General features: G+C 43.4%; 1 protein-coding gene and 1 pseudogene across 4 annotated transcripts; both read left to right on the top strand.

Moving 5' to 3' along the window:
- Positions 1 to 2,604: 2,604 nt before the first annotated feature.
- Positions 2,605 to 21,364, top strand: TBC1D20 (TBC1 domain family member 20). Of its 4 annotated transcripts, none has more exons than XM_036418880.2 (8): positions 2,605 to 2,780; positions 9,826 to 10,011; positions 12,867 to 12,947; positions 16,883 to 17,069; positions 17,237 to 17,338; positions 19,263 to 19,404; positions 20,559 to 20,746; positions 21,007 to 21,364. In XM_036418880.2, the coding sequence occupies exons 1-8, from the start codon at positions 2,708 to 2,710 to the stop codon at positions 21,260 to 21,262; spliced, it is 1,215 nt and encodes a 404-aa protein (XP_036274773.1). In that variant the 5' UTR covers positions 2,605 to 2,707; the 3' UTR covers positions 21,263 to 21,364. The 4 variants fall into 4 exon arrangements, with proteins under 4 accessions (XP_036274773.1, XP_036274774.1, XP_045430586.1 ...); XM_045574631.1 differs by lacking the exon at positions 2,605 to 2,780 and adding an exon at positions 3,059 to 3,213; XM_036418881.2 differs by lacking the exon at positions 9,826 to 10,011.
- Positions 13,788 to 14,788, top strand: LOC118708006 (annotated as a pseudogene).
- Positions 21,365 to 21,932: the final 568 nt, after the last annotated feature.

The following is a 21,932-nucleotide window of genomic DNA, read 5'->3' as shown; positions in this document are numbered from 1 at the left end:
TGGGTTAGAGAGGTCCTTTACTCAGGTCTCACCAAGCTTACTATTGGCCACATTTAGTTCTTCTGGTATAAGACTGAGGCCCTCCACTCCAGAAGCTGCCTGCTATACCCTGTTTGGCCTTCTCCACAACATGGGAGTTCATTTCTTAAAAAGCAACAGGAGAATCTCGGCTTTGAATTTCTCCTTCAGAGAAGGCCCCCAGCTTCTTTTAAGTGAATCATCTGATTAGGTCTGCCCAGGTCAAACTCCCTTTTTAGGGATCCTGGTTTTATCTGCAAATCTCTTCATCTTTGCCTTCCAGCATCACCTAATCACAAGAGTAAAATCCCATCATATTCAAAAGTGCTGCCCACACTCAAGGGGAAGAGGATCTGTTACAGCCTAGCATGGGTTTGGTGTTCCATAAGCAGTTGTAGGGATAAGTAAAGGTGATCCTTGTGTTGGAAATGAAGATGAAAATAGGTGACATCAAAGACCACGTTCACTGCTACATTTAATTCTACCCTGCTGACGTCATCCAGTCCAAACTCCCGAGAGATCCTGCCTGACCTGCTCCAGCACACGTCTGCCCTCACTAGTGTCAAAGTCTACTTTCTCTTTCGTACTGTGCTATAAGAACACTAAAGCACACTTTCTAGACTGATTTGCTTTCTCTTAGCTTCGTGATAGTACCTGTGCTATTTTCTCAGCTAAAATGCTCTTCCCTGCACCAACTGACTGACTGCTCCCACCCCTCTATAAAAGTTTAGAAATTTTCCTTCATCACCCCTCTGTGTGGTTTGGGCTTCTACAACCTCTTAAGCTTCTTCCCCCCTTTCTAGAACTTTTCACCTCATATTTGAAAAGTCCATCTCCCTAACAGGCTGAGCTATCCAGGAAGGTAGAGAAGAAAGCTTCATTATGTTGGTCCTAGCACTGGGCTGGACTGGTTAAGGTCCATGAATATTTGTTGAACAAACAAATGGGTTCAGTAATCTACATGTTTGTAACTTGGGATTTTCCAAGATACATGTGCTTCCTGATGTGCTTTGGCAGACCAGCCCAGCCCAGCAAGCTCTGGCTTACCTACAAGCTCCAAGCTCAGGTAACAAGGCAATGGATATGACCATTACCATGCTTGAGTAAGCTCATTTCTGTTGATCCAGGAAGGCTTTTTTTTTTAATTCCCAAGTCCCTCGGCCAGTGTTGCTCAGTGTTTGAGCATTGACTCATGAACCAGGAGGTCACTGTTCTATTCCCAGTCAGGGCACATGCTCCAGATTGCGGGCTCAATCCCCAGTAGGCGGACAGGAAGCAACCGGCCAATGATTTCTCATTGGTGTTTCTCTTCCTCTCTCTGAAATCATTTTCTAAAGAATACATTTTAAATAAATGGTAATTCATTATTTTAAACAATTCTCATTTGCCACCTAGATCTCCTTTCAAAGAGAGCATTAGGAATTATGAGGCGAAATGACTGATCATGCTGACATAGAGTTCCATGGTAATGAACTGTAATGTGCTGCACACAGCTTGGTTATCAGCCTGGGACAGGAACTGGCTATCTCCATCTTGCTAAGCACCTGGGAGTTGCATGACCCTCTTTTTTTTTTTTTTTTTTTTTTTTTTTTTTGCCCCTGAGAGCTAGCCCAAGCCTCACAACAACAATATACTGCTTAGCCCTAAAATTGTGATGATGGGGAGGAGAGCAGGTCCTTGTCCCATCATTACTATAGGCAAGAATCCACCAGCCAGCACAGTAACAAGGAAATAAATACCCCAAATTGCTTGAGTATATTACTCCCAAATTGGAAAGACAATTCTTTAGGACAATAAGCATCTTTTAACCTCAACTACAATTTAGAATCGCGACTAGACATGTTTTAGACTCACAGTACTAATATTTTTGCATTAAGCAATCCCAAAACATCAATATTAAAGTCTTATAATATTTAAGATAATTTTGGAAATTCTGAGATTCTTGTACTGATTACAAACATGTATTTGAATAATAGATTTGACTTGTGATTTTAAGTGAAAGTCTTATTAAATTTGTATTGACACATTAAAAAGAACTCAAGACATGTCCATCTTGAATGAGTGGCCAGTTCTGTACAATTCAAAGGGGGACACTGGTCACATAATCGTCTGTGTGGAAGGCGCCTCTTGGCGTTGTGCAGGGAACAGCCTGCGGAATCACATAAAAGGGTTCTGATAAAAGCCTGAAGTCGCCAAGTATGAGGGCAGGAGTACTTGGGTAGGTGAGACAAGAGGTAAAATTCTTGTACGCAAAAACACGAGCTTTTAATTGTGAAGCAGTTACTATATGCTTGGTAGTAGTCTAAGCACTTTCCCGATAACTCTGAGCTCGGTACTCTCATTAGTATCAGTACCACTTTACAAATAAGAAAAGCAAAATACGTGTCAAAACCAGGTCCGGAACGCGTTTGCTCAAGAGCGCCGCGCTCTATAGACTCCTGGAGGAACTCGCTCGGGGCGCCCCCTGCGCTTTCCCTCCGTTCAGGGCGCCTGCGCGCCTGCCCGGAGCCGACGCTCGTTCTCGCGTAGCGAGCGGTCACGTGCCGGGACGGGGGCGGGGCCCGTGCGCAGCTGCCTAGGCGCCTGCGCGCCGCGGGCTACGGAGCCGGGCCTGCCGGGAAGTGCGGGCGCGTTTTCCCTCGGCTCCGCCACCAGCCGGGGCTCGGGCCCGCGCCCGGGCCCCCGGGACATGGCCTCCCCCAGGGCGCAGGGCGACGACCCCACCTCCAGTCACTGGGACGACGACGACGCGGAGACCGCAGGTACGGAAGCCGGCCGGGGCGTCGAGGGGTGGCCTGCGGGGACGGCCCGAGGGACAGGGGCGACCCTAGGAGACGGGGACAGCTGTCGGCGGCGCGGGTCCCGGCGCCAGCGGCGCTGGACGGGCCACCTGGGTGCGCCGAGGGCCGAGGGCCGGGGCGGCGGCAGAGGAAAAGGCCGAAGGGAAAGAGAGCCTTAGGTTAGGGGGTCCACGGATGCGGAGACGGAGGAGCCGTGGTGGCAGAACCGAATCCCCAGTGGGAAGGACGCGGGGGCTCGGCTCGGTGGCGTCTGAACGCGAGAACTGGGTCTGAAAAGTGGGGCTGAGCCTCACCCGGCCCGAGACTGTCCGGCCACGTCCACAGACTCCTGCCGCCTCCCTAGTTGTAAGGCAGGTTTCCAGACTTCATCGATCGCCGTCTTGACTTCCGTGGTGTGAGTGAACACACATTTCTTTGAATTGCCATAGCATCCAATCCTTTGAAAGTGCACCGTCCAGGGGTTCTTAGTGCTCTCACAGGGCGGTGCAGTCATCACCACTGTTTAATTCCAGAACATGAATATTCCAAAAAGAAAGCCCATGATGGACTGACTTCTCATTCCCCAATCTCCCTCCACGGTTCCTGGCGGACAACTAATCTAGTTTATGTCTCAATCCCGTCCCACCTGTGTTCATGTTATTTAATTGTGTAAAAAGCTATTTCCTATTTTTATACTGTTTCATCCTAAGCAGTTATTCCTGTGAAATCACGATTTCATTGTGCATTGTTTTCAAATGTGTTTTACATAGTAAGATATGAGTATTCACGTTTATTCTGTACCAAGTAAAAGTATTCACGTTTATTCTGTACCAAGTAAAATAATCTCTTTTTTCCTCCGGGGAAGATAATTAGCTTTCCCACTTCTCCATCCTCTAATGAGTGGTGTCCATGCTAGAACCAGTTGACATATTCAGCCCACGTATTATGATGAAGCACCTGGTATCCACATCTTGTTTCTCTGGACTCGTTTTCTGTTATTCCCCTTTTCTCCTGCTCTCGTCCTGGATGGAAGTGGAACTCGCTCATCATATTACTTCCCTGGGCCCTTTGGCCTTGTAACCCTTTGATGGTGCATGACATCCCTCTTGGTGGCATCATAGTCCGTGCCCCAAGTGGTACAGGCCTTGTGATCTGTTGTCGTGCAATTGTTTTGAGATTCTACCTCCCAGTTTCCTTCATTTTATTTCTCTGGATGAATGGGAGGAATTTAGAAATCAGAGTATTTTTATTTTGTTTTGTTTTGTGGTTTTTTCCCCTGTTTCGTTGTGGTTTTAATCATATTGGAGAATTGACAGTTATTAACACTGGAAGCTCTCCTTTGTAGAGGTCATGGTTTATGCTCTAAAATATTTTTCTGCATTGTTGAGGTAAAGCAGTCTTTCTTAATGCACACTTTTTTTATGTTTCAGTAATGAATCTCTGCTAACTCTGGTACTGTTCGTTGAAACTAAATAGGACCTCCGAAAACAATACTGTGTTTTATTTAGTTTTTAATAGGAACCTTTCTCAGAAAAAGGTGAGGTTTTCTTCTCCCACTGTCTTTCTCCAGTACAGATATGAAGTTCAGGCATAAAATTTTAAGTTTTCTTTTTTTGTTTTTAAATAATTTCAGAGAGGAAAGGAGAAGGGAGAGAGAAAACACATCAATGATGAGAATCATTGATCAGCTGGCCTCCTGCACGGCCCCTACTGGGGATCAACCTGTGCCCTTGACTGGAATCGAACCTGGGACCTTTCAGTTCGCAGGCTGACGCTCTATCCACTGAGCCAAATGGGCTGAGGCTTAAGTTAATTTTTAATATCAACATCAAGAGTTCAAAGAATGGGGTAGGGCAATGTCTGTCTGAGGGGATGGATCTCTCCCTCTCTCTCTGATTAGTTCTTCCATTGTTTGATTAAGGCTACGTTGCTTAGTTTGAGTTTAACTTCTATTTAAAGACTGCAAAGATTTCTTGACGTGCAAGCTTAAACCAAGGAAGTATGGAATTTTGTACTTAAACCAGTTAAGTATGGAGACTTTTTACCTGATACAGCCATTAATGTGTATTTTGCTGATATGGAAAAACTTTTAGAGGAAACAGCTAGTGTTCATCTTTAGTCCTTTTCCTTTCCCTGTATATCCAGTTCCCAAGCCAGGTGTTTTTGGAGATAACCTGTTTCTTTGAGGAGGCAGAAATCTTCACCTGGGTTCTGTAGCCAGAGTTGGGAAATATTTGAAACAATAACGGGCTCATCCATCTTTTATCTGAACTGTTAAGAACTGCTGCTTCAGTGCCCTTATTAAAATGATTGTTTTAATGGAGAGTAGACCAAGTAGTAGTGCCTCTATCATTTTTTCCTGTATTGAATTAATTGCTTTTCAGGCATCAAGGATTTATTTATAGCAGTGTCTTATATTTTGCAGCCAATTGGAGGATAATAATTTCATTCTGTCATGGTTATCATAGCCAAGATCTCTTACTGTAAAGGAATTTGGAAAGTCTCAACTTTGGAATATGTAATACATCTCTCTTATAAGGGGGGCAAAAAGGAATTGGAAAAGAAAGGACTCGGGGAATTGGGATTACATATATACTACTTCCTAATGAAATGTGGACTTTTATACCAAGCCCAATATTAGCATTCTGGAGTCAGGAAGTGTGTGTCCCACCCCAAAATCCATATATAAAATTTATCTTAAAGTTAGATAGTAGGCATTAACTTTTATATTTTCCTGAACATCTCAAGAATAGTTCTATAATTTTTTTCTGAGATGAAGAGGATACGTGTAAATTAATTTCAATTGAGACTGCTAATCTTTTTTCCCCTCTTTGTGTAATCTAGCAGTTGACCTTATCATTCTATAATTTATACATTTCTAGCTTACTTGAGTTTTCTGTTTTCTCTTCCCTTTTTATGTCACAATGGAAGTTTATATAATAAGTGTAATAAATGTGGGGTGGGGACACACTGAGGAGTGCCTTCTTTATCTACCATTAATACTTGATCATTCAACTGTGGGATTGAGGAAGGTGATATTGGGGCCTGAACAGACCTCACATTTGAGCAGCATCCAACTCTGAGAAGTACCAGTAGCTTTAAAAAAAGGCCAAAGAGTCTGCATCTCGACAGTCATATGCTACATAACAGTGTCAGTCCGTGATGGACTGCATTTACAAAGCTATACCATGTAGTCTAGGTGCATAGTGGGCTATACCATCCAGGTCTGTGTAAGTGCACTCTGATGTCACACAACGAAATTGCCTAACAATGCATTTCTCAGAACGTATCCTTGTTAATTAGCACATGACTGTTTAGAGTTGTGCAGTAAGCATATTCTTTACAGTAGTATGGGCAAAATTGTGTCATTTATTATAGGCCAGTGTTTCCAAAGGAACAATAGCTAAGCTAGCTTTTTATTCTATTCTGTATATACTTACTGTGTTCCCACAGAACACCAAAAACCAGAAGGTAGTGGTAAATTTTGTAATGCAGGATTAAAAATAGAATTGGAACTGTGTTAAGAGAACTAAGTACAAAAGCTATGGTTTGAAATAGTAAAAATTCTGGCAGATTACCGTATTTTTCGGACCATAAGACGCACCGGACCATAAGACGCACCAGTTTTTAGAGAAGGGAAATGAAGAAAAAAAGATTCTGAAACAAATAGTGTCCTAAAATATTTTATGTGCATTAAAACCCAACATCACAGTCATAAACACATGTAATCAACCCTGTAAAGTAAACAGCAGCATTTAGAACCATTTTAGAGCCGGGCAAGCACACAGAGACCACACAGAGCCGGGCAAGTAAAAAAAACTTTTTTTTTAAAGTATATGTGTAGGCTATATTTGGACCATAAGACGCAGGGACTTTTTCCCCCCACTTCTGGGGGGGAAAAGTGTGTCTTATGGTCCAAAAAATACGGTACTTACCCAAACCTAATAGAAATCCAGATGATTGCAAACAGTGTTATTTCCTTCAAGATACAAGCAAGGATTTTCCTTTCCCCCAGATTGCTGAGTGAATAGCTTACTTGGAAAGAGGGGCAGGGTGAATATATGTCTAAACAAATGAAGGAAATTTTTCCACACTCTTAGTAAGTAGGTTAACAAGATTTCAAAAGTCAGCTTACCTCAAATAGTATTGTTCTTAATTTATGATGTGTAGAAAATACAAGGAAACTCTAAGTGTAAAAAAAAAAAAAAAAACCTTACAGGCTATCTGGTACTTTATATTCTTTGTTGGAAATTAATTCAATTCTTGCTCATATTTTAAATAAAAAGCCTTCTCACCCTCGCTGGTTTGGCTCAGTGGGTAGAGTGTTGGTCTGCGGACTCATGGGTCCCATGTTCGATTCCAGTCGGGGATACATGCCTGGGTTATGGGCTCAATCCTCATGGAGGGGCATGCAGGAGGCAGCTGGTCAGTGATTCTCCCTCATCATTGATGTTTCTGTTTCTCCCTCTCTCTTCCTCTCTGAAATCAATTTAAAAAATATTTTTTAAAAAGTCTTCTCTGTGTCTTATCTGTGATCCCTCTTTGGAAACATAACAGCCTTCTCTTCCAAAGGATGGCCCTCGACCCTGTCTTTCCCAAGTGTGGGATAAATCAGCCCACACTAAGTCCTTCAAGCCTATGTCCTCTTCTTTTACCTAACACTTCAGCCTCATAGAAGTCTCTCTCTGTTTTCTGGACATGATATGTCTTTCTTATAACAAGGTCTTTGCACACACTCCTCTCCCTGGAATGCTCTCCCTTCAGCCACTCTTCCATGTGCAGTTTTCTTTAAGAAGATACCACATATGTTCTTGGCAAAGCCTTTCCTGATTGCATGAGAAGTAGTTATTCTTTCCTCAGGAGTTTCATAATTCTGTTATATCATGTATAATTGTTTGTACCCTCCCTACTGTGAACCTCTCCAGTGCTGGGAAGGAGTCACATTAATATTTTTATGCTAGTACAGTGCTTTCTATAAATAGACGTTCATTAAATGATAGGCTGATAAATGTATGGACTAATGGGCAAGCGGATAGATGGACAGATGGACAGATACATTCAAGCCAAGAGCATGAAGCACCTTGTAAATAAACATTTAACTAGTTAGGTGAATGCTGAGAGAGGAAATTGGGACTTAATTTTTTTATGATTTCTATTGATAGATAGAGTAACCATTTAATTTAGCATTCAAGCTGGGACATTTTTGAAAATACAGATAGCAGGAAGGATTTGCTACAAACAATTATGCCAGAATTATAGGCGTGAGCCAGGAATCTCTCAAACTTGAAAGAGGTGATCACTTTACTAGGTTACCAGGGAAAAGAACATTCTAGACAGCAGAACAGGTTTACCTAGGTGAAAAGTGACCTGTGTCATTTTCCTGTCTGCACCTCCAATTGCATGTGACTCTAAAGCAGTTAATTTATGTCACAGCTCTCCAAAGTAAGTAACATGACCACTAGGTACCAACTTTCATTTGTGTTAATAATGTGCAGTTTTGTGATGGAAACAATATGTAGACTGTTACCTCAGATGAGAAAATTACTGAGGAAGACCCCTTCTGAACCTAATCTCTCTTCCGTTAGTCTTCTCTAAAGTGTTTGCCTTCCCCTTCTGTTACTCCAGTGCCTCACATCTAATGTATGCTACATACGTATTTTCAATGATCTGCTTACTATTAAAGGAAAGGACCTTGTGTTTCCTGTCTCCAAGCTTTTTTCTGCTCTCTGCCTCTCTTCCAGCCTCTTGAAATCCTTCTTTTCCTGTTTTTTTTTTTTTAAACATACTAACTTTATTATATATTTTTTTAAATCCTCACCTGAAAACATGCTTTTATTGGTTTTAGGAAGAGAGGAAGGGAGGGAGAAAGAGAGAGCAACATCAGTCTGCTGCCTCCCCCAGGCGCCTGACTGAGGATAAAACCCGCAACCTGGCAGATTACTTACCCAATCATGGGGGTGTGGCCAGTGATATGTGACCTAACCAGAAGTTGAACCTATAACATTTCGGTGTGTATGATGATAAACAACTGAGCTGCCTGGCCAGGGCCCTCCTTTTCCTTTGTAAAGTATACTCTTTGCTAATGCTTTCTATACTCTTTGCTAATGCTTTCTCAGTTTAGTCTGACTCACAACATTCTCTGAGCTCTTAGTGTCTGCACATTCCTTTTTTTTTTTTTTTTTTTTTTGCAGTTATAGTGTACTTCTTTGTGGCATCTCTTTTATGATGTCCGTTTAACTTTTGTTGTGTTTGCTGTTCTTAAAATTAGACATTCTGCCTGAAAACTCTAAGAGCCTGTTACTCCATTATTTTAAATAGAATAATAAGATAAACATCAACCACAAATTCTCTACCAATTTCCTAAAAAGACAAACACAGTAAAATGCCTAAGTATAAATAACAAACTATCACATAAGGGTGTAAGATGCTTAAAACGTAACTTCCTGATCACATTAATTAATACTGTTTTTTAAAAATAGTTGTTTTGGGGGGAGGGAGGTAATGGGGGGGGTGCAACAGTTGTTTTGTGTGTAGTGTCCTGCCTCTCTTACCACCCACACTGGAGACCCAAGTATACCCTTTGACATTCTGATTTTGAAAATATTTCTATGATTTTGATATTTTATCAGTAACTGGGAACTTTTGTGGTTTTGTTTTTAAAATGTATTATTGAATTTTGGTGGCATGTATATACATTTTTCCTCTATAAACAACAGGAAAAATATTAAAAGATATATATTAAGAAAGAACAGGCATTCATTTAGGAAAACATTAACAGTAACAGATATGCCTGAATTTACTGAGCATTTATTATAATTTCTTGCTGATTACTTACTTATATGGCATATCTCCTTGGTGTTTTGTACATAATGTGCTAATTAAATATCTGTAGGTTGGCTTTAAATGTACCTCCCTATACCTCAGACCAAATAAGGAGATTGAGCCCTAAATAGAAAATGCACACATGCTGAGTGTGTGCCTGATGCCCCTCCAACCCCTGGGTGTTGTCTGTCTGTTTGTTTTGCAGGCTTTAACGCCAAAAGGAAAAAGAAAGTAGCCAAGATCTACCAGGCTCTGAACAGCGATCCCACTGACGTGGCTGCCCTTAGACGCATGGCCATTAGTGAAGGAGGCCTCCTAACGGATGAGATGAGACGGAAAGTGTGGCCCAAGCTCCTCAATGTCAACACCAATGACCCACCTCCTGTATCAGGTAAGATGCGGGGGAGTACAGGGAGAGGAGCTTATTTAAGAGGCAAGGAGAAAAGAATTTCAGAATCTTTGATTTTTATGCCAATGTCAAACCAAGAGTAGATGAGTAAATCTAAAGCATTTGAGGATATGATAATAAGGCCAAACTAATAAGTAGAATTTTATTCAAAAATGGAATGAGCTTTTATTGGCTAGGTAGAGAAGTTTATTAAAAATGTATATTCCAACCTGGCCCATATGGTTCAGTAATCCCCCAAGAACCAGGAGGTCAGACTCAATTCCTGGGTAGGGCATATGCCCAAGTTTTGGGCTCAATCCCCAGTAGGGGTGGGGCAGGAAGCAGGCAGTCAATGATTCTCTCTCATTTATGTTTCTATCCCTCTCTCTTCTCCCTTTCTCTCTTTCAAATCAATTAAAACATCCCTAGCCGGTTTGGTTCCGTGCATAGAGCATTAGCCTGTGGACCAAAGGGCCCCGGGTTCAGTTCTGACCACGGCCTGTACTTTGGGTACAGTCTCCTCCTTGGCCTGCGCCCTAGTTGGGGCTTGTGCGGGAGGCTCCCAGTTGATATGTTTTTCTCACATTTATGTTTCTCTCTGTCTTTCCCTTTCTCTCCCACTCTTCCTAAAAATCAATGGAAAAATTCCTCGGGTGAGGATTAATAACAACAACAACAACAAAAATAATGTATTTTTTTCTAATAACAACAACAACAACAAAAATAATGTATTTTTTCAAAAATACATATTCCAGTCCATATTCACTTAGAGATTGGTTGTAGGAATCTGTATTTCAATAAGCACTCCACCTAATTCTGATGTAGATGAACTACATTTTGAGAAGCAGGCTATGGGGAGAAATAATATTTTTTTTAAAAAAGCCGAAACCGGTTTGGCTCAATGTAGAGCGTTGGCCTGTGAACTAAAGGGTCCCGGGTTTGATTCCGGTCAAGGGCAGGCAGGCACATTCCCAGTGTGGGGTGTGCAGGAAGCAGCTGATCAATGTTTCTCTCATCAGTGTTTCTGGCTCTCTATCCCTTTCCCTTCTCTATGAAAAATCAATAAAATATATTTTAAAAATAAATTTAAAAAACAAACACAAAAGCCCTAGCAGGTTTTGCTCAGTGGATAGAGTGTCGGCCTATGGAGTAAAGGCTCCCAGGTTCCATTCCGGTCAAGGGCACATGCCCAGGTTGCCGACTTGATCCCCAGTAGTGGGTGTGAAGGAGACAGACAGTCATTCAGTGATTCTCTCTCATCATTGATGTTTCTATCTCTCACTCTCCCTTCCTCTCTGAAATCAATAAAAATACATTTTTTTTTTTTAAGAATTTTTATTGGGAAATACTATGCTCCTTTTGGATTCTGAAATTCTGTAGTTCTGTGAAAAGCTATAACTTTAATCTGCAAGGCCTGTGAGGTAAAAGGAGTTCCTTGGAATATAGTGTAGATTACAGATAAAAGTACTGCAGAACAATGAACACATTTTTTTAAAATATATTTTTATTGATTTTTTACAGAGAGGAAGGGAGAGAGAGAGAGAGCTAGAAATGTCGATGAGAGAGAAACCTCGACCAGCTGCCTCCTGCACACCCCCCACCGGGGATGTGCCCGCAACCAATGTAGATGCCCTTGTCCGGAATCGAACCCATGATCTTTCAGTCCCCAGACCGACGCTCCACCACTGAGCCAAACCGGCTTCGGCACAATGAACACATTTTGTCATTCATTCAACAAACACTTATTGCTTTGTTGCTATGTATGGCAAAAGTCTGGCTCTTGGGGATTCTTTCACTCATTCAGAAGACATTAGTTGTGCTCCTGTTGTGTGCCAGATACTGGAGATAATTAAGACAGCCTCTGCCAGTAAAAGTTCACAGTGTCATAGTGCAGCAAGTAGGTGTAAAGTTGCCACTTGTTTAATATTTGAAGCTGGCTCCTTGGAGCTGCCTTTTGTTGGGAGGAAAAGGCATTAGCATGTTCACACTCTGAATCCTGAGATGGTATTCTTCTATCAGATTCCAGATTTCCCCATCTTTATAAGATGAAGTTTGTGTGGGGAAGTTTTTCCGAGGCTCCTCTGTTACCTTTGATATCGGTTTGTGGAGGAAATGTAGACTTGTTACACAACACTCAGTTTGGGTTGAGGGAAATGTACACTTGTTATATACGTATATATAACAGCTAGAGACTGCCTCCTTGCATTCACACTGTATTGGGCTTATCACCTGAACAGAAATAAAATGTCCTGTTTGCAGTGTGTTAGCTTTATAATTTCTGGGTCAACACAAGTTAGGTTCTCCTTTATATGAGTTTATTTTAATACTCCTTTCCTAACAGCTCAGTGCTTCCTAGACTTTACATATGTTAGAGTTTTTTTAGTGGTCTATGGTTTCCACATTTATGATCTTATTTGATCCTTACAGTAACCTGAGAGGTATATTATAGATGGGAACAATGCCATTTTTATAGATGTGGACTTTGAAATTCAGAGCAGTTCCCCAGTGATGCCACAGGAAGCCTCTGGCCTATTTGATCCTTACAGTAACCTAAAAGGTACATTGTGGAAGGGAATATTGCCATTTATAGATGTGGACTTTAAACTTCAGCGACAACACAGGAGGCCCCTGGCCTCCCGTCTTCTCTGCAGCTTTTCCACCTAACTCGATTACCTCCTGGACAATGCGATCCTTCCTCTTAGATCATCAAGACTGCATGTTTGCAATTAAACTTAGGATTTCTCTCCAATCGTATTTTGAGTCATGTCCTCCTGGCCTTGGTGTAATACCACAATATTTTGTTCCTGATCTGGCTTCCCAGACATTCCTGCAATGACATGTTCCTCTTCCTCCACTAGGGGAAAACCTACGACAGATGAGCAAGGACTACCAACAAGTGCTGCTGGATGTCAGGCGGTCCTTACGGCGGTTCCCTCCTGGTGAGAAGCTCTCTCCGTCTGTCTTGTTACAGGAAGGTTTCTGTCCCAGTTGCACTTACTTTCTTGTGTTGACACTTGCCAGTCCTAGGGAGTTTCCATCCCAGCACACAGTATGACTTAATATCTGTTCCCATTCTGCTGAGTCATTCTTTAATTACTCCATCACACTCAGACCCCCACTGAAACCCTGAGCCAAAAGTAATTTCTCTTGGCCTAGAAGTGGTAAATGAGAGAAGTTTCTTCCCCCCTTTCAGAGCCACAGAAACTTCATAGAGATTGCTAGAGCCATGAGTCTGGCTTTAAAGAGCAGGTTGGTTTGAAAGGGGGCATTAACAAGAACTTTTTTCTTTTCTTTTTCAAATTTTTACTGATTTCAGAGAGGAAGGGAGAGGGAAGGAGAGAGAGAGAAACATCAATGATGAGAGAGAATCATTGATTGGCTGCCTTCTGCACACCCCCTTCTAGGGATCGAGCCTGCAAATTGAGCATGTGCCCTGACCAGGAATCAAACCGTGACCTGCTTCATAGGTCGATATTCAACCACTGAGCCACATTGGCCAGACTAACAAGAACTTTTAACATCTTCTTTGATTAGATTTATAAATAGTGATATCTTGCATATATATGTATTGAGTTCCTTGGACTAGAAAGGAGGCCATTCTCTGCATGTTTAAAGAGTTTATTCCTAAAATTGCATCCCCATTCCAGGAAGAATGAAGGCAATTGGGCAACAAACCTCATGTTTATGATCTGTTTCTCTTCTTTTGGCAACTCCACATTTAGGTTCATGAAGAGAGAATTGCTAACAGAAAATCAGTTGCCATGGCAAACCAGTGTGTCCCAAGAAATGTTAAGGGGTTGGGGATGTAGCAGAGGATGCGCAATAGCCTGGGTGGAGGCTTAGCATGGTCCTAGAGATGTGGCAATGCCGGTGTCTACCGTGAGGCCTGGGAGGTAGAGCTGTGCGAGCTACGGCTCTGGCCCATGTTGGGGCAGACCCGCTGCTGCACCATCATGTTGGGGGATTTGGGGAGTGTGGCAAGACGGCGCTCCTTTGGGTGTTTGCCAAGGACACCTCCCCTGGGAGTTACGTCCCCACCATGTTTGGGAACTATACTGTGAGCTTTACGGCAGACAAGTGCACATTGAGCTCAATTTGTGGGATACTTCAGGTTCCTCTTCCTGTGATATCGTCTGGCCTGTGGCCTCTCCTAATTCAGATGCGTGCTCATCTGCTTCAGCAGCCAAGAAAAAACACTGAACAGTGTCCTTAAGAAGTGACAGGGAGACTCAGGAATTTTGCCCCAATGCCAAGGTTGTGCTGGTTGGCTATAAGCCAAACGTGTGGACTGGCCTGGCCACATTGGGGAAAGCTGTCCAAACAATGGCTTATCTCTGTTGCACATGAGCAGGGCACTGTGCTTGCCAAGCAGGTGGGGGCCGTGTCCTACATTGAGTGCTCTTCCCGTCCTCTGAGCACAATGTCAGGGATGTCTTCATGTGACCAGAGTGGCCTCATTTGGCAGTGACCATAGGTAGCTGCTGTAAGGACTCACACCTGGGACTGCAGCAATCTGCTCAGCCATCTGGCAGAAAGGCCAGACTGTGGGAACAGGAACAAAGGCGAGATACACAAGAATCCAGCCAAGCATTGCAACCTCATGTGAAGGGCCAGGGAGATATAGAGTGTCAGGAGGGGCGGTGAAGGGCACAATTGTTCTTCTGCTCGCGCCTTGTCTTCCTGACCTCCTGACAGGGCGAGCTGAATGAGCAATTCTCTTAGGCAAGGAACCCAGAGGCAGGAAGGGGTGCCACCATTCCCCATATCTTCATCCCCCTCCTCTCCACACACTGTTCCATGCTTCCATGTGTCTGGATCCACTCCGTTCATCAGTTTATTTTTTTAATTAGATTCCACATATGAGTAAGATCATGTAATACATGTCTTTGACTTATTTCACTTAGATGATAATCTCCAGGTCCCTTTATGCTGTCTCAAAGGATAAGAGATTCCTTTTTACTGCTGCATCGTATTCATGGTATAAATGTACCACAGCTTTTTTATCCACTCATCTGCTAATGGACACTTGGGCTGTTTCCAGACCTTAGCTATTATAAATTGTGCTGTTATGAACATAGGGGTATATCCCTTCTTTCTGATTGGTATTTCAGATTTCTTAGAATATATTCCTAGAAGTGAGATCACTGGATGAATCGGCAGATCCATATTAAATTTTCTGAGGAAACTTCATACTGTTTTTCCATAATGGCTGCACTAGTCTTCATTTCCACTAGCAGTGCACTAGGTTTCCCTTTGCTCCACATCCTTGCCAACACTTGTCATTTATTGATTTGTTGATGGTAGCTCTTCTGACAGGTGTGAGGTGATGACTCGTTGTTGTTTACATTTGTATCTCTGATGATCAGTGACTTTGAGCATTTTTTCATATAGTTCTTAGCCATCTGTATGTCCACTTTGGAAAAGTACCTATTTAGGTCCTTTGCCCATTTTTCAATTGGATTGTTTGTCTTCCTTTCATTAAGTTGTATAGGTTTCTTATATATTTTGGATATTAACCCTTTATCAGCTGTATCATTGCCAAATATATTCTCCCATACAGTGGGCTCACACACACTAAGTTTCTTTCTGAATTATTTAAGAATAAATTACAGCCCTAACCGGTTTAGCTCAGTGGATAGAGCATCAGCCTGTGGACTGAAAAGTCCCAGGTTTGATTCCGGTCCAGGGCATGTACCTTGGTGGTGGGCACATACCCAGTAGGGAATGTGCAGGAGGCAGCTGATCGATGTTTCTCTCTCATCGATGTTTCTAACTCTCTATCCCTCTCCCTTCCTCTCTCCTTTAAAAAAAAAAAATAATAATTAATAAATAAATAAATAAATAAATAAATAAATTATTTCAGGGTGTATAACATGGTGTCCCTTTGTTCCTAAATATTTCAGGGTGTAGTTCCTAAAAAACAAGGCACATATATAATCACAGTACATTTATCAAAATCAGTAACAACATTAAAAAATACTGTCTAATCTATAGATTTGATTCAAATTTCATCATTTATATCATTTATGTCCTTCATAGGAAAAGAAAACAAATTCATTCATTTCCCATTCAGGCATCATATCTCTTTAGCCTTATTTAACCTGAAATAGTTTATATTTTACTAGAGGCCCCGTGCATACGATTCATGCCGGCTGGGCACCAGGCCAGTTATTTTATAAAATTCCCCTTAATTTGAGCTTGGTATTTCCTCAATGTTTAGGTTGATACATTCTTTCATGTGTTTGTTTTCTTTGTTGTTGGTTTGTTTGTGTGTGTTTTTAAATTCTCACCAGAGGATTTAAAATAAATTTTTCCATTGATTTTTAGAGAGAAAGTGTAAGGGAGGCAGGAGAGGGAGAGAGAAACAGAGAAGGAAAAAGGAATGGAGGGAGGAAAAGAGGGAGAGAAGGAGGGACAGATGTGAGAGAGACACATGGACTGGTTGCCTCCAACCAAAGTACGTGACCTTGACCCAGAATCTAACCTGAGACCCTTCAGTCTGAGGGCTGATGCTCTAAGTACTGAGCAACTGGCCAGGGCGGTGTATACATTCTTGATAGGAATACCACAGGAGTGATGCTGAGTTCTTTTCAGTACATCAGGGGGAACATGCTGTCAGAGTCACACTTCTGGCCTGTGAACAGTGGGGACTTAGTTAAGAAGGCGGCTGGGCTCCCAGTGTAAGGTTGCTAGTTGGTGGCTCTTTTTTGTATGTCACATATTTCCTATATGTGTGTGGATCTAGAGATGTGTTACTAAGATGCAACTTTTCTTTTCTTAAATACTTTGTCTGAAAATCCATTCCTGTCCATATTCCTAATCTCTGTTGCTAGGCTGCTTGCCATACTTACGTGCATCTCTCCTCCCCACCCAGGCATGCCAAAAGAACAGAGAGAAGGGCTCCAGGAAGAACTGATCGACATCATCCTCCTCGTCCTGGAGCGCAACCCTCAGCTGCATTACTACCAGGGCTACCACGACATTGTGGTCACATTTCTGCTGGTGGTCGGGGAGAGGCTGGCAACATCGCTGGTAGAAAAAGTATCTACCCACCACCTCAGGTACCAGCACAGAGGGATACAGGAGGCTGGGCATCACTTCCCAAACCCCCTGGGGTAACTCCACAGGCCATTTCTAATCACTGTTTTCAATGGTGTTAGCTCCATTCCATTCTCACCCTTATCTAAGTGTTTGGTCTGATCATACTCATTGAATTGTCTCCCTCTAGGGATTTCATGGATCCAACAATGGACAACACCAAACATATATTAAACTATCTAATGCCCATCATTGACCAGGTGAATCCAGAACTCCATGACTTCATGCAGAGGTATATATGTGTCTATATTTATATGTACACATACACACACACACACACACACACACCTTCAACCTTCTCTACCTTTGTTTCTTCCTCACAAGCCTAGCTCCATCATTATCTTACTAGAGGCCCGGTGCACAGATTCGTGCATCAATGGGGTCCCTCAGCCTGGCCTGCGCCCTCTCACAACCCATGACCTCAAGGGATGTCTGACTGCCGGTTTTGGCTCTGCGGGAATCAGCCAAAACCGGCAATCCGACCTCCCCCGCGGGCTATAGTAGTGAATGAAGCCGCAGGCGGCCAGGGAGGAGCCCAGCCCAGGCTGGGTGCCGTGCCGCTCCCGCTCATCCCAGCCCTGCTGAGCCTGTTGCCACAGCTGTGCTTGGACAGCTAAGCAGCACTCCCGCTGTGGGGACGCACTGACCACTGAGGGAAAACTCCTGCGTTGAGCATCTGCCTCCTGGTGGTCAGTGCGCATCATAGCAACTGGTCAACCGGTCATACAGTCGCTTAGGCTTTTATATATATAGATAGATGTTGATATGTAGATACGGATCTTCTGAGTTTTCTTTTGTTTAAAATATATTTTTAGCTGAAACCGGTTTGGCTCAGTGGATAGAGCGTCAGCCTGCGGACTGAAAAGTTCCCGGGTTCGATTCCGGTCAAGGGCATGTACCTTGGTTGCAGGCACATCCCCAATAGGGGGTGTGCAAGAGGCAGCTGGTCAATGATTCTCTTTCATCGATGTTTCTAACTCTCTATCCCTCTCTCTTCCTCTCTGTAAAAAATCAATAAAATATATTTTTAAAAAATAATTATATGTGTGTGTGTGTGTGTGTGTATAATTAGTTTTAGAGAGGAAGGGAGAGGGAGAGAGATAGAAACATCAATGATGAGAGAGAATTGAGCCCGCAACCTAGACATGTGCCCTGACCAGGAATCGAACATAACCTCCCAGTTCATAGGCCGACACTCAACCACTGAATCATGATGGCCAGGCCTGAATTAACCAGCGATCTGGATAATTCAGTTCTGTACACAGACTTAGAGCAGATGTTGAGTGCTCTGCTCTTTTGGGGATATATGAGAGGTGACAGCTCATTCTCTTGAGGAGTTTGCATCTAGAGGGAATAGTTGGACAAGTTAAGTATGCCAACATAGACTTTGAGGTTATTGCCACAAGAGACCTGTAGGATCCAGGGGTAAGAAGGACACGGCCATCTGTGGATGGTAATATTTACCAGGTACCAAGGAGAAGAAATATTTCTTTGCAAATTTCATATGACTTATATTTCTCTTCTGTTTAGTTGGAAATTTGTCCTTGGCCAATGACTGACTTTTTAAAATTTTCATTGATTGATTAACTGATTTTTAGAAAGGGAGAGGAACATCGCTTTGTCGTTCCACTTAATTTATGCATTCACTGGTTGATTTTTGTATGTGTCATTACTGGGGATTGAACCTGCAGCCTCGGTGTATCAAGACAACGCTCTAACCAACTGAGCAAACCGGCCAGGACCTTTTCCTTTCAAATAATAGCTATGTCTTAATATGTTTCAGTCACCTCGTGTTAACTAAAAAATAAACAGAGTTGTTTTAATATGTACTTGTGCCCCCAAAAGAGCATGACTTTCTCAGAAGGAAAATTATGGTATAGTTTTCTCTAAATAGGTACTTTTTGTTCCTGTAGTAGACATTTGTTGGTCATTAGAGCACCTAGTGAAATAAGGCAATCAGGGACCTATTGTAGTGTTAATATCATGATGGGGGGTACAACTTAAGAACTTTGTGTTTTTTAGGGAGAAAATGCTGAATTTCTCATAAAGTATATTTCCCAAATGCTTCCTTCTAATAGCACTGGAGACAAAGAGGGCCCAGAAAAGGGGAAATGCTCACTCAGCAGGGAGCCTAACATTTGTTTCTTTGTTCCTAGTGCTGAGGTCGGGACCATCTTTGCCCTCAGCTGGCTCATCACCTGGTTTGGGCACGTCCTGTCTGACTTCAGACACGTGGTGCGGTTATACGACTTCTTCCTGGCCTGCCACCCTCTGATGCCCATTTACTTTGCAGCTGTGGTAGGTACAGGCCACAAGCCAACAGCTAGGTTCACATCACCCAACCCAGCTTGATCATTTCCCCTAAAGCACATGTGTCAAACACAAGGCCCGCGGGCCAAATCCGTCCCGCCAGGCCTTGCAATGTGGCCCGCACCACGCTGTCATCACTGCACTCCGCTGCGTTTCCATCACAATGACAGTTTATGACTGTTCAGTAAACCATTCGGCCCGCGATTTAGGCTGGATTTTAGATTTTGGCCCCTTCTCTGATTGAGTTCGACACCCCTACCCTAAAGGGAAACCAGGGGTTATGGGAAGATGCAGAAGACAGCATTTCCTAGGCTGGTGTGCCTAGACACCATTTTGTGCAGTGGTAATGGGGAATGTCATGGGGGCAGAAATGTTCTGTGTGACACTAAGGTTGGGAAAAGTTGGTTAAATGAAGATAAACAGATTTGTTTATTACATGACTAGAGGCCTGACACAAAATTTGTGCAAGGGGCTCAGCCCTCGCAGCCCCAGCTTCGTCCAGAAGGTTGTCCGGCTGTTCGGTCTAATTAACATATTAGCTCTTTATTATATAGGATTCTTTTGAACGTTTAAAGTGTTTCCCTACACTTGAATTCTGTGTTCTTGTTGTCATCTTCTGGAATGAGTGCAAATTGCCAACTTTGGGTCTAAGGAAAGATGGGGTGTGGTATTGTGATAGAAAGTTGAGATGGTTTGGGGGTGCTCCTGTTATTAGAGGGCCTGAATCATTGGGGTGGGGTGGGTGGAGGTGAAGGTGTGGGCTTACAGGCACTCTTCATTGTTCTTTAATGAGAACAAGATCATTCTTTCTATGGTTTTGAACCATTGTTTTCTGTGCTGGAGCTCCAGGAATCTCCCAGGAATCCCTCTCCTCTTCTTCCTCCTAAAAGAATCTCCGTTATTTATTGTAATTGGTCAGTCTTTCACATCTTAGGGTAGAAGTTTGCCTCCCACAGGAAGACCCAGCCCAGTAGGAAAAGCACTCAGATGTGTACATTATTATGTTGTAGATGGATACAAGCGTTTGCTGACATTTGGAGTGAGCCCTGTCACCAGTTTAAATTCATCTCTAGGGAGAGTGAAATGCACATGACAAGACTCCGTACGTTCTGGTCCCCGATGTGAGGCTTTGCTTTTCACAGATCGTGTTGTATCGAGAAGAGGAAGTCCTGGATTGTGACTGTGACATGGCCTCCGTTCACCACCTGTTGTCGCAGATCCCTCAGGACCTGCCCTATGAGATGCTGATTAGTAGAGCCGGAGACCTTTTCGTTCAGTTTCCCCCATCTAGACTTGCTTGGGAAGCAGCTGCCCAACAGCAAGCCAACAAGTGAGTGGACACAAGCCACTGGTTGGGGGTGGGAGGTGTTTGTTAGTGAGCAGAAGTGATGGGAGATGGTGCCTGGTCAGGAGAGGGCTGGGGGATGTTTCCAGAGTTCTAAGCTTGTGCCAGCAGAATCCCTACTTTAGTCTTGATGGGTCTTCATCAAGAAGAGTTTCTGAGCAGTAGATGGCTCTGCCCTCAGCCTATGTAATCTAGTTTTTCTTTCCTGCCTCCTCTGTTTCTTTCATATTCTTCCTTTTCTCCAGAACGGCAGCCTCTACTTTCAAGGACTTTGAGCTGGCATCCACCCAGCAGAGGCCTGACATGGTACTGCGGCAGCGGTTTCGGGGACTTCTTCGGACTGAGAATCGAGCAAAAGACGTCCTGACCAAACCAAGGACCAACCGCTTTGTGAAGCTGGCGGTGATGGGGCTGACCGTGGCGCTTGGAGCCGCCGCCCTGGCGATGATGAAAAGTGCCCTGGAGTGGGCCCCCAAGTTTCAGCTGCAGCTGTTCCCCTAAATGCCAGAGGCGATTCTGCCTCCGGCATTGCGTTAAGGTCTCGCCCTTCCATGGAAGGATGGGGAGGGGTGGGATGTCCTTTATTAAAAGGGTTTCTGTCAAGGGTTTTGTATTCCTACCACCCTTCCCTGCCACTCCATGGTTTGCCTTTGCTTCAGAGGCCAATAGCAGAACCTGTGTGACACTGGGCACTTGGGGCCTGGGCATAGGACTCTCCTCCCTCTCAGTGGGCTTCTGAGTGTGCTCTCCACTGCCGCCTCTTGTGTTGGAGGAAGTGGGGGTTTTAGCTCCCAGCTGTCTTTGGAACCTTCTGGGCCTGGTCACTGGGACCTCTTGGCCGCTGCCCAGTAGTAAGTAAGCTGGACCTTTGAAAGCCCTCCTCACAGCTCCTCCTGTTCTGTCTGCTTTGGCCAAAGAAGTCCGATGGTAGAATGAAGGCAGCGGGCAGAGGAGGTAGCCCAGGAACAGCAGCTCTATTAGCTGGTCAGAAATCAGAGAGGCAGTTGGGAACTGGGTTACTGGATAACTCCTACTGGTTTTCAGTCTAGAAATCACAGTATTTCCAGACAAACAGGAAGGAATGTTAAGTTATAAGGCCCACACATAGTCTGGTTTTGCCTACCATTTTTCCTTTTTTAAATCTTCACCTGAGGATATCTTTCCATTGATT

The sequence above is a fragment of the Pipistrellus kuhlii genome, unplaced genomic scaffold (assembly GCF_014108245.1).
Source record: "Pipistrellus kuhlii isolate mPipKuh1 unplaced genomic scaffold, mPipKuh1.p scaffold_m20_p_6, whole genome shotgun sequence".
Classification (NCBI taxonomy): domain Eukaryota; kingdom Metazoa; phylum Chordata; class Mammalia; order Chiroptera; family Vespertilionidae; genus Pipistrellus; species Pipistrellus kuhlii.
Note: the sequence above shows the minus strand (reverse complement) of the source record. Positions and strands in the feature narration are given on the sequence as shown.

Coding starts and splice junctions, on each gene's coding strand:
- TBC1D20 (XM_036418880.2), top strand. CDS start 2,708: ATGGCCTCCCCCAGGGCGCAGGGCGACGACCCCACCTCCAGTCACTGG. Junction 10,012..12,866: donor TGACCCACCTCCTGTATCAG/GTAAGATGCGGG, acceptor TTCCTCCACTAG/GGGAAAACCTACGACAGATG. Junction 17,070..17,236: donor GTATCTACCCACCACCTCAG/GTACCAGCACAG, acceptor GTCTCCCTCTAG/GGATTTCATGGATCCAACAA.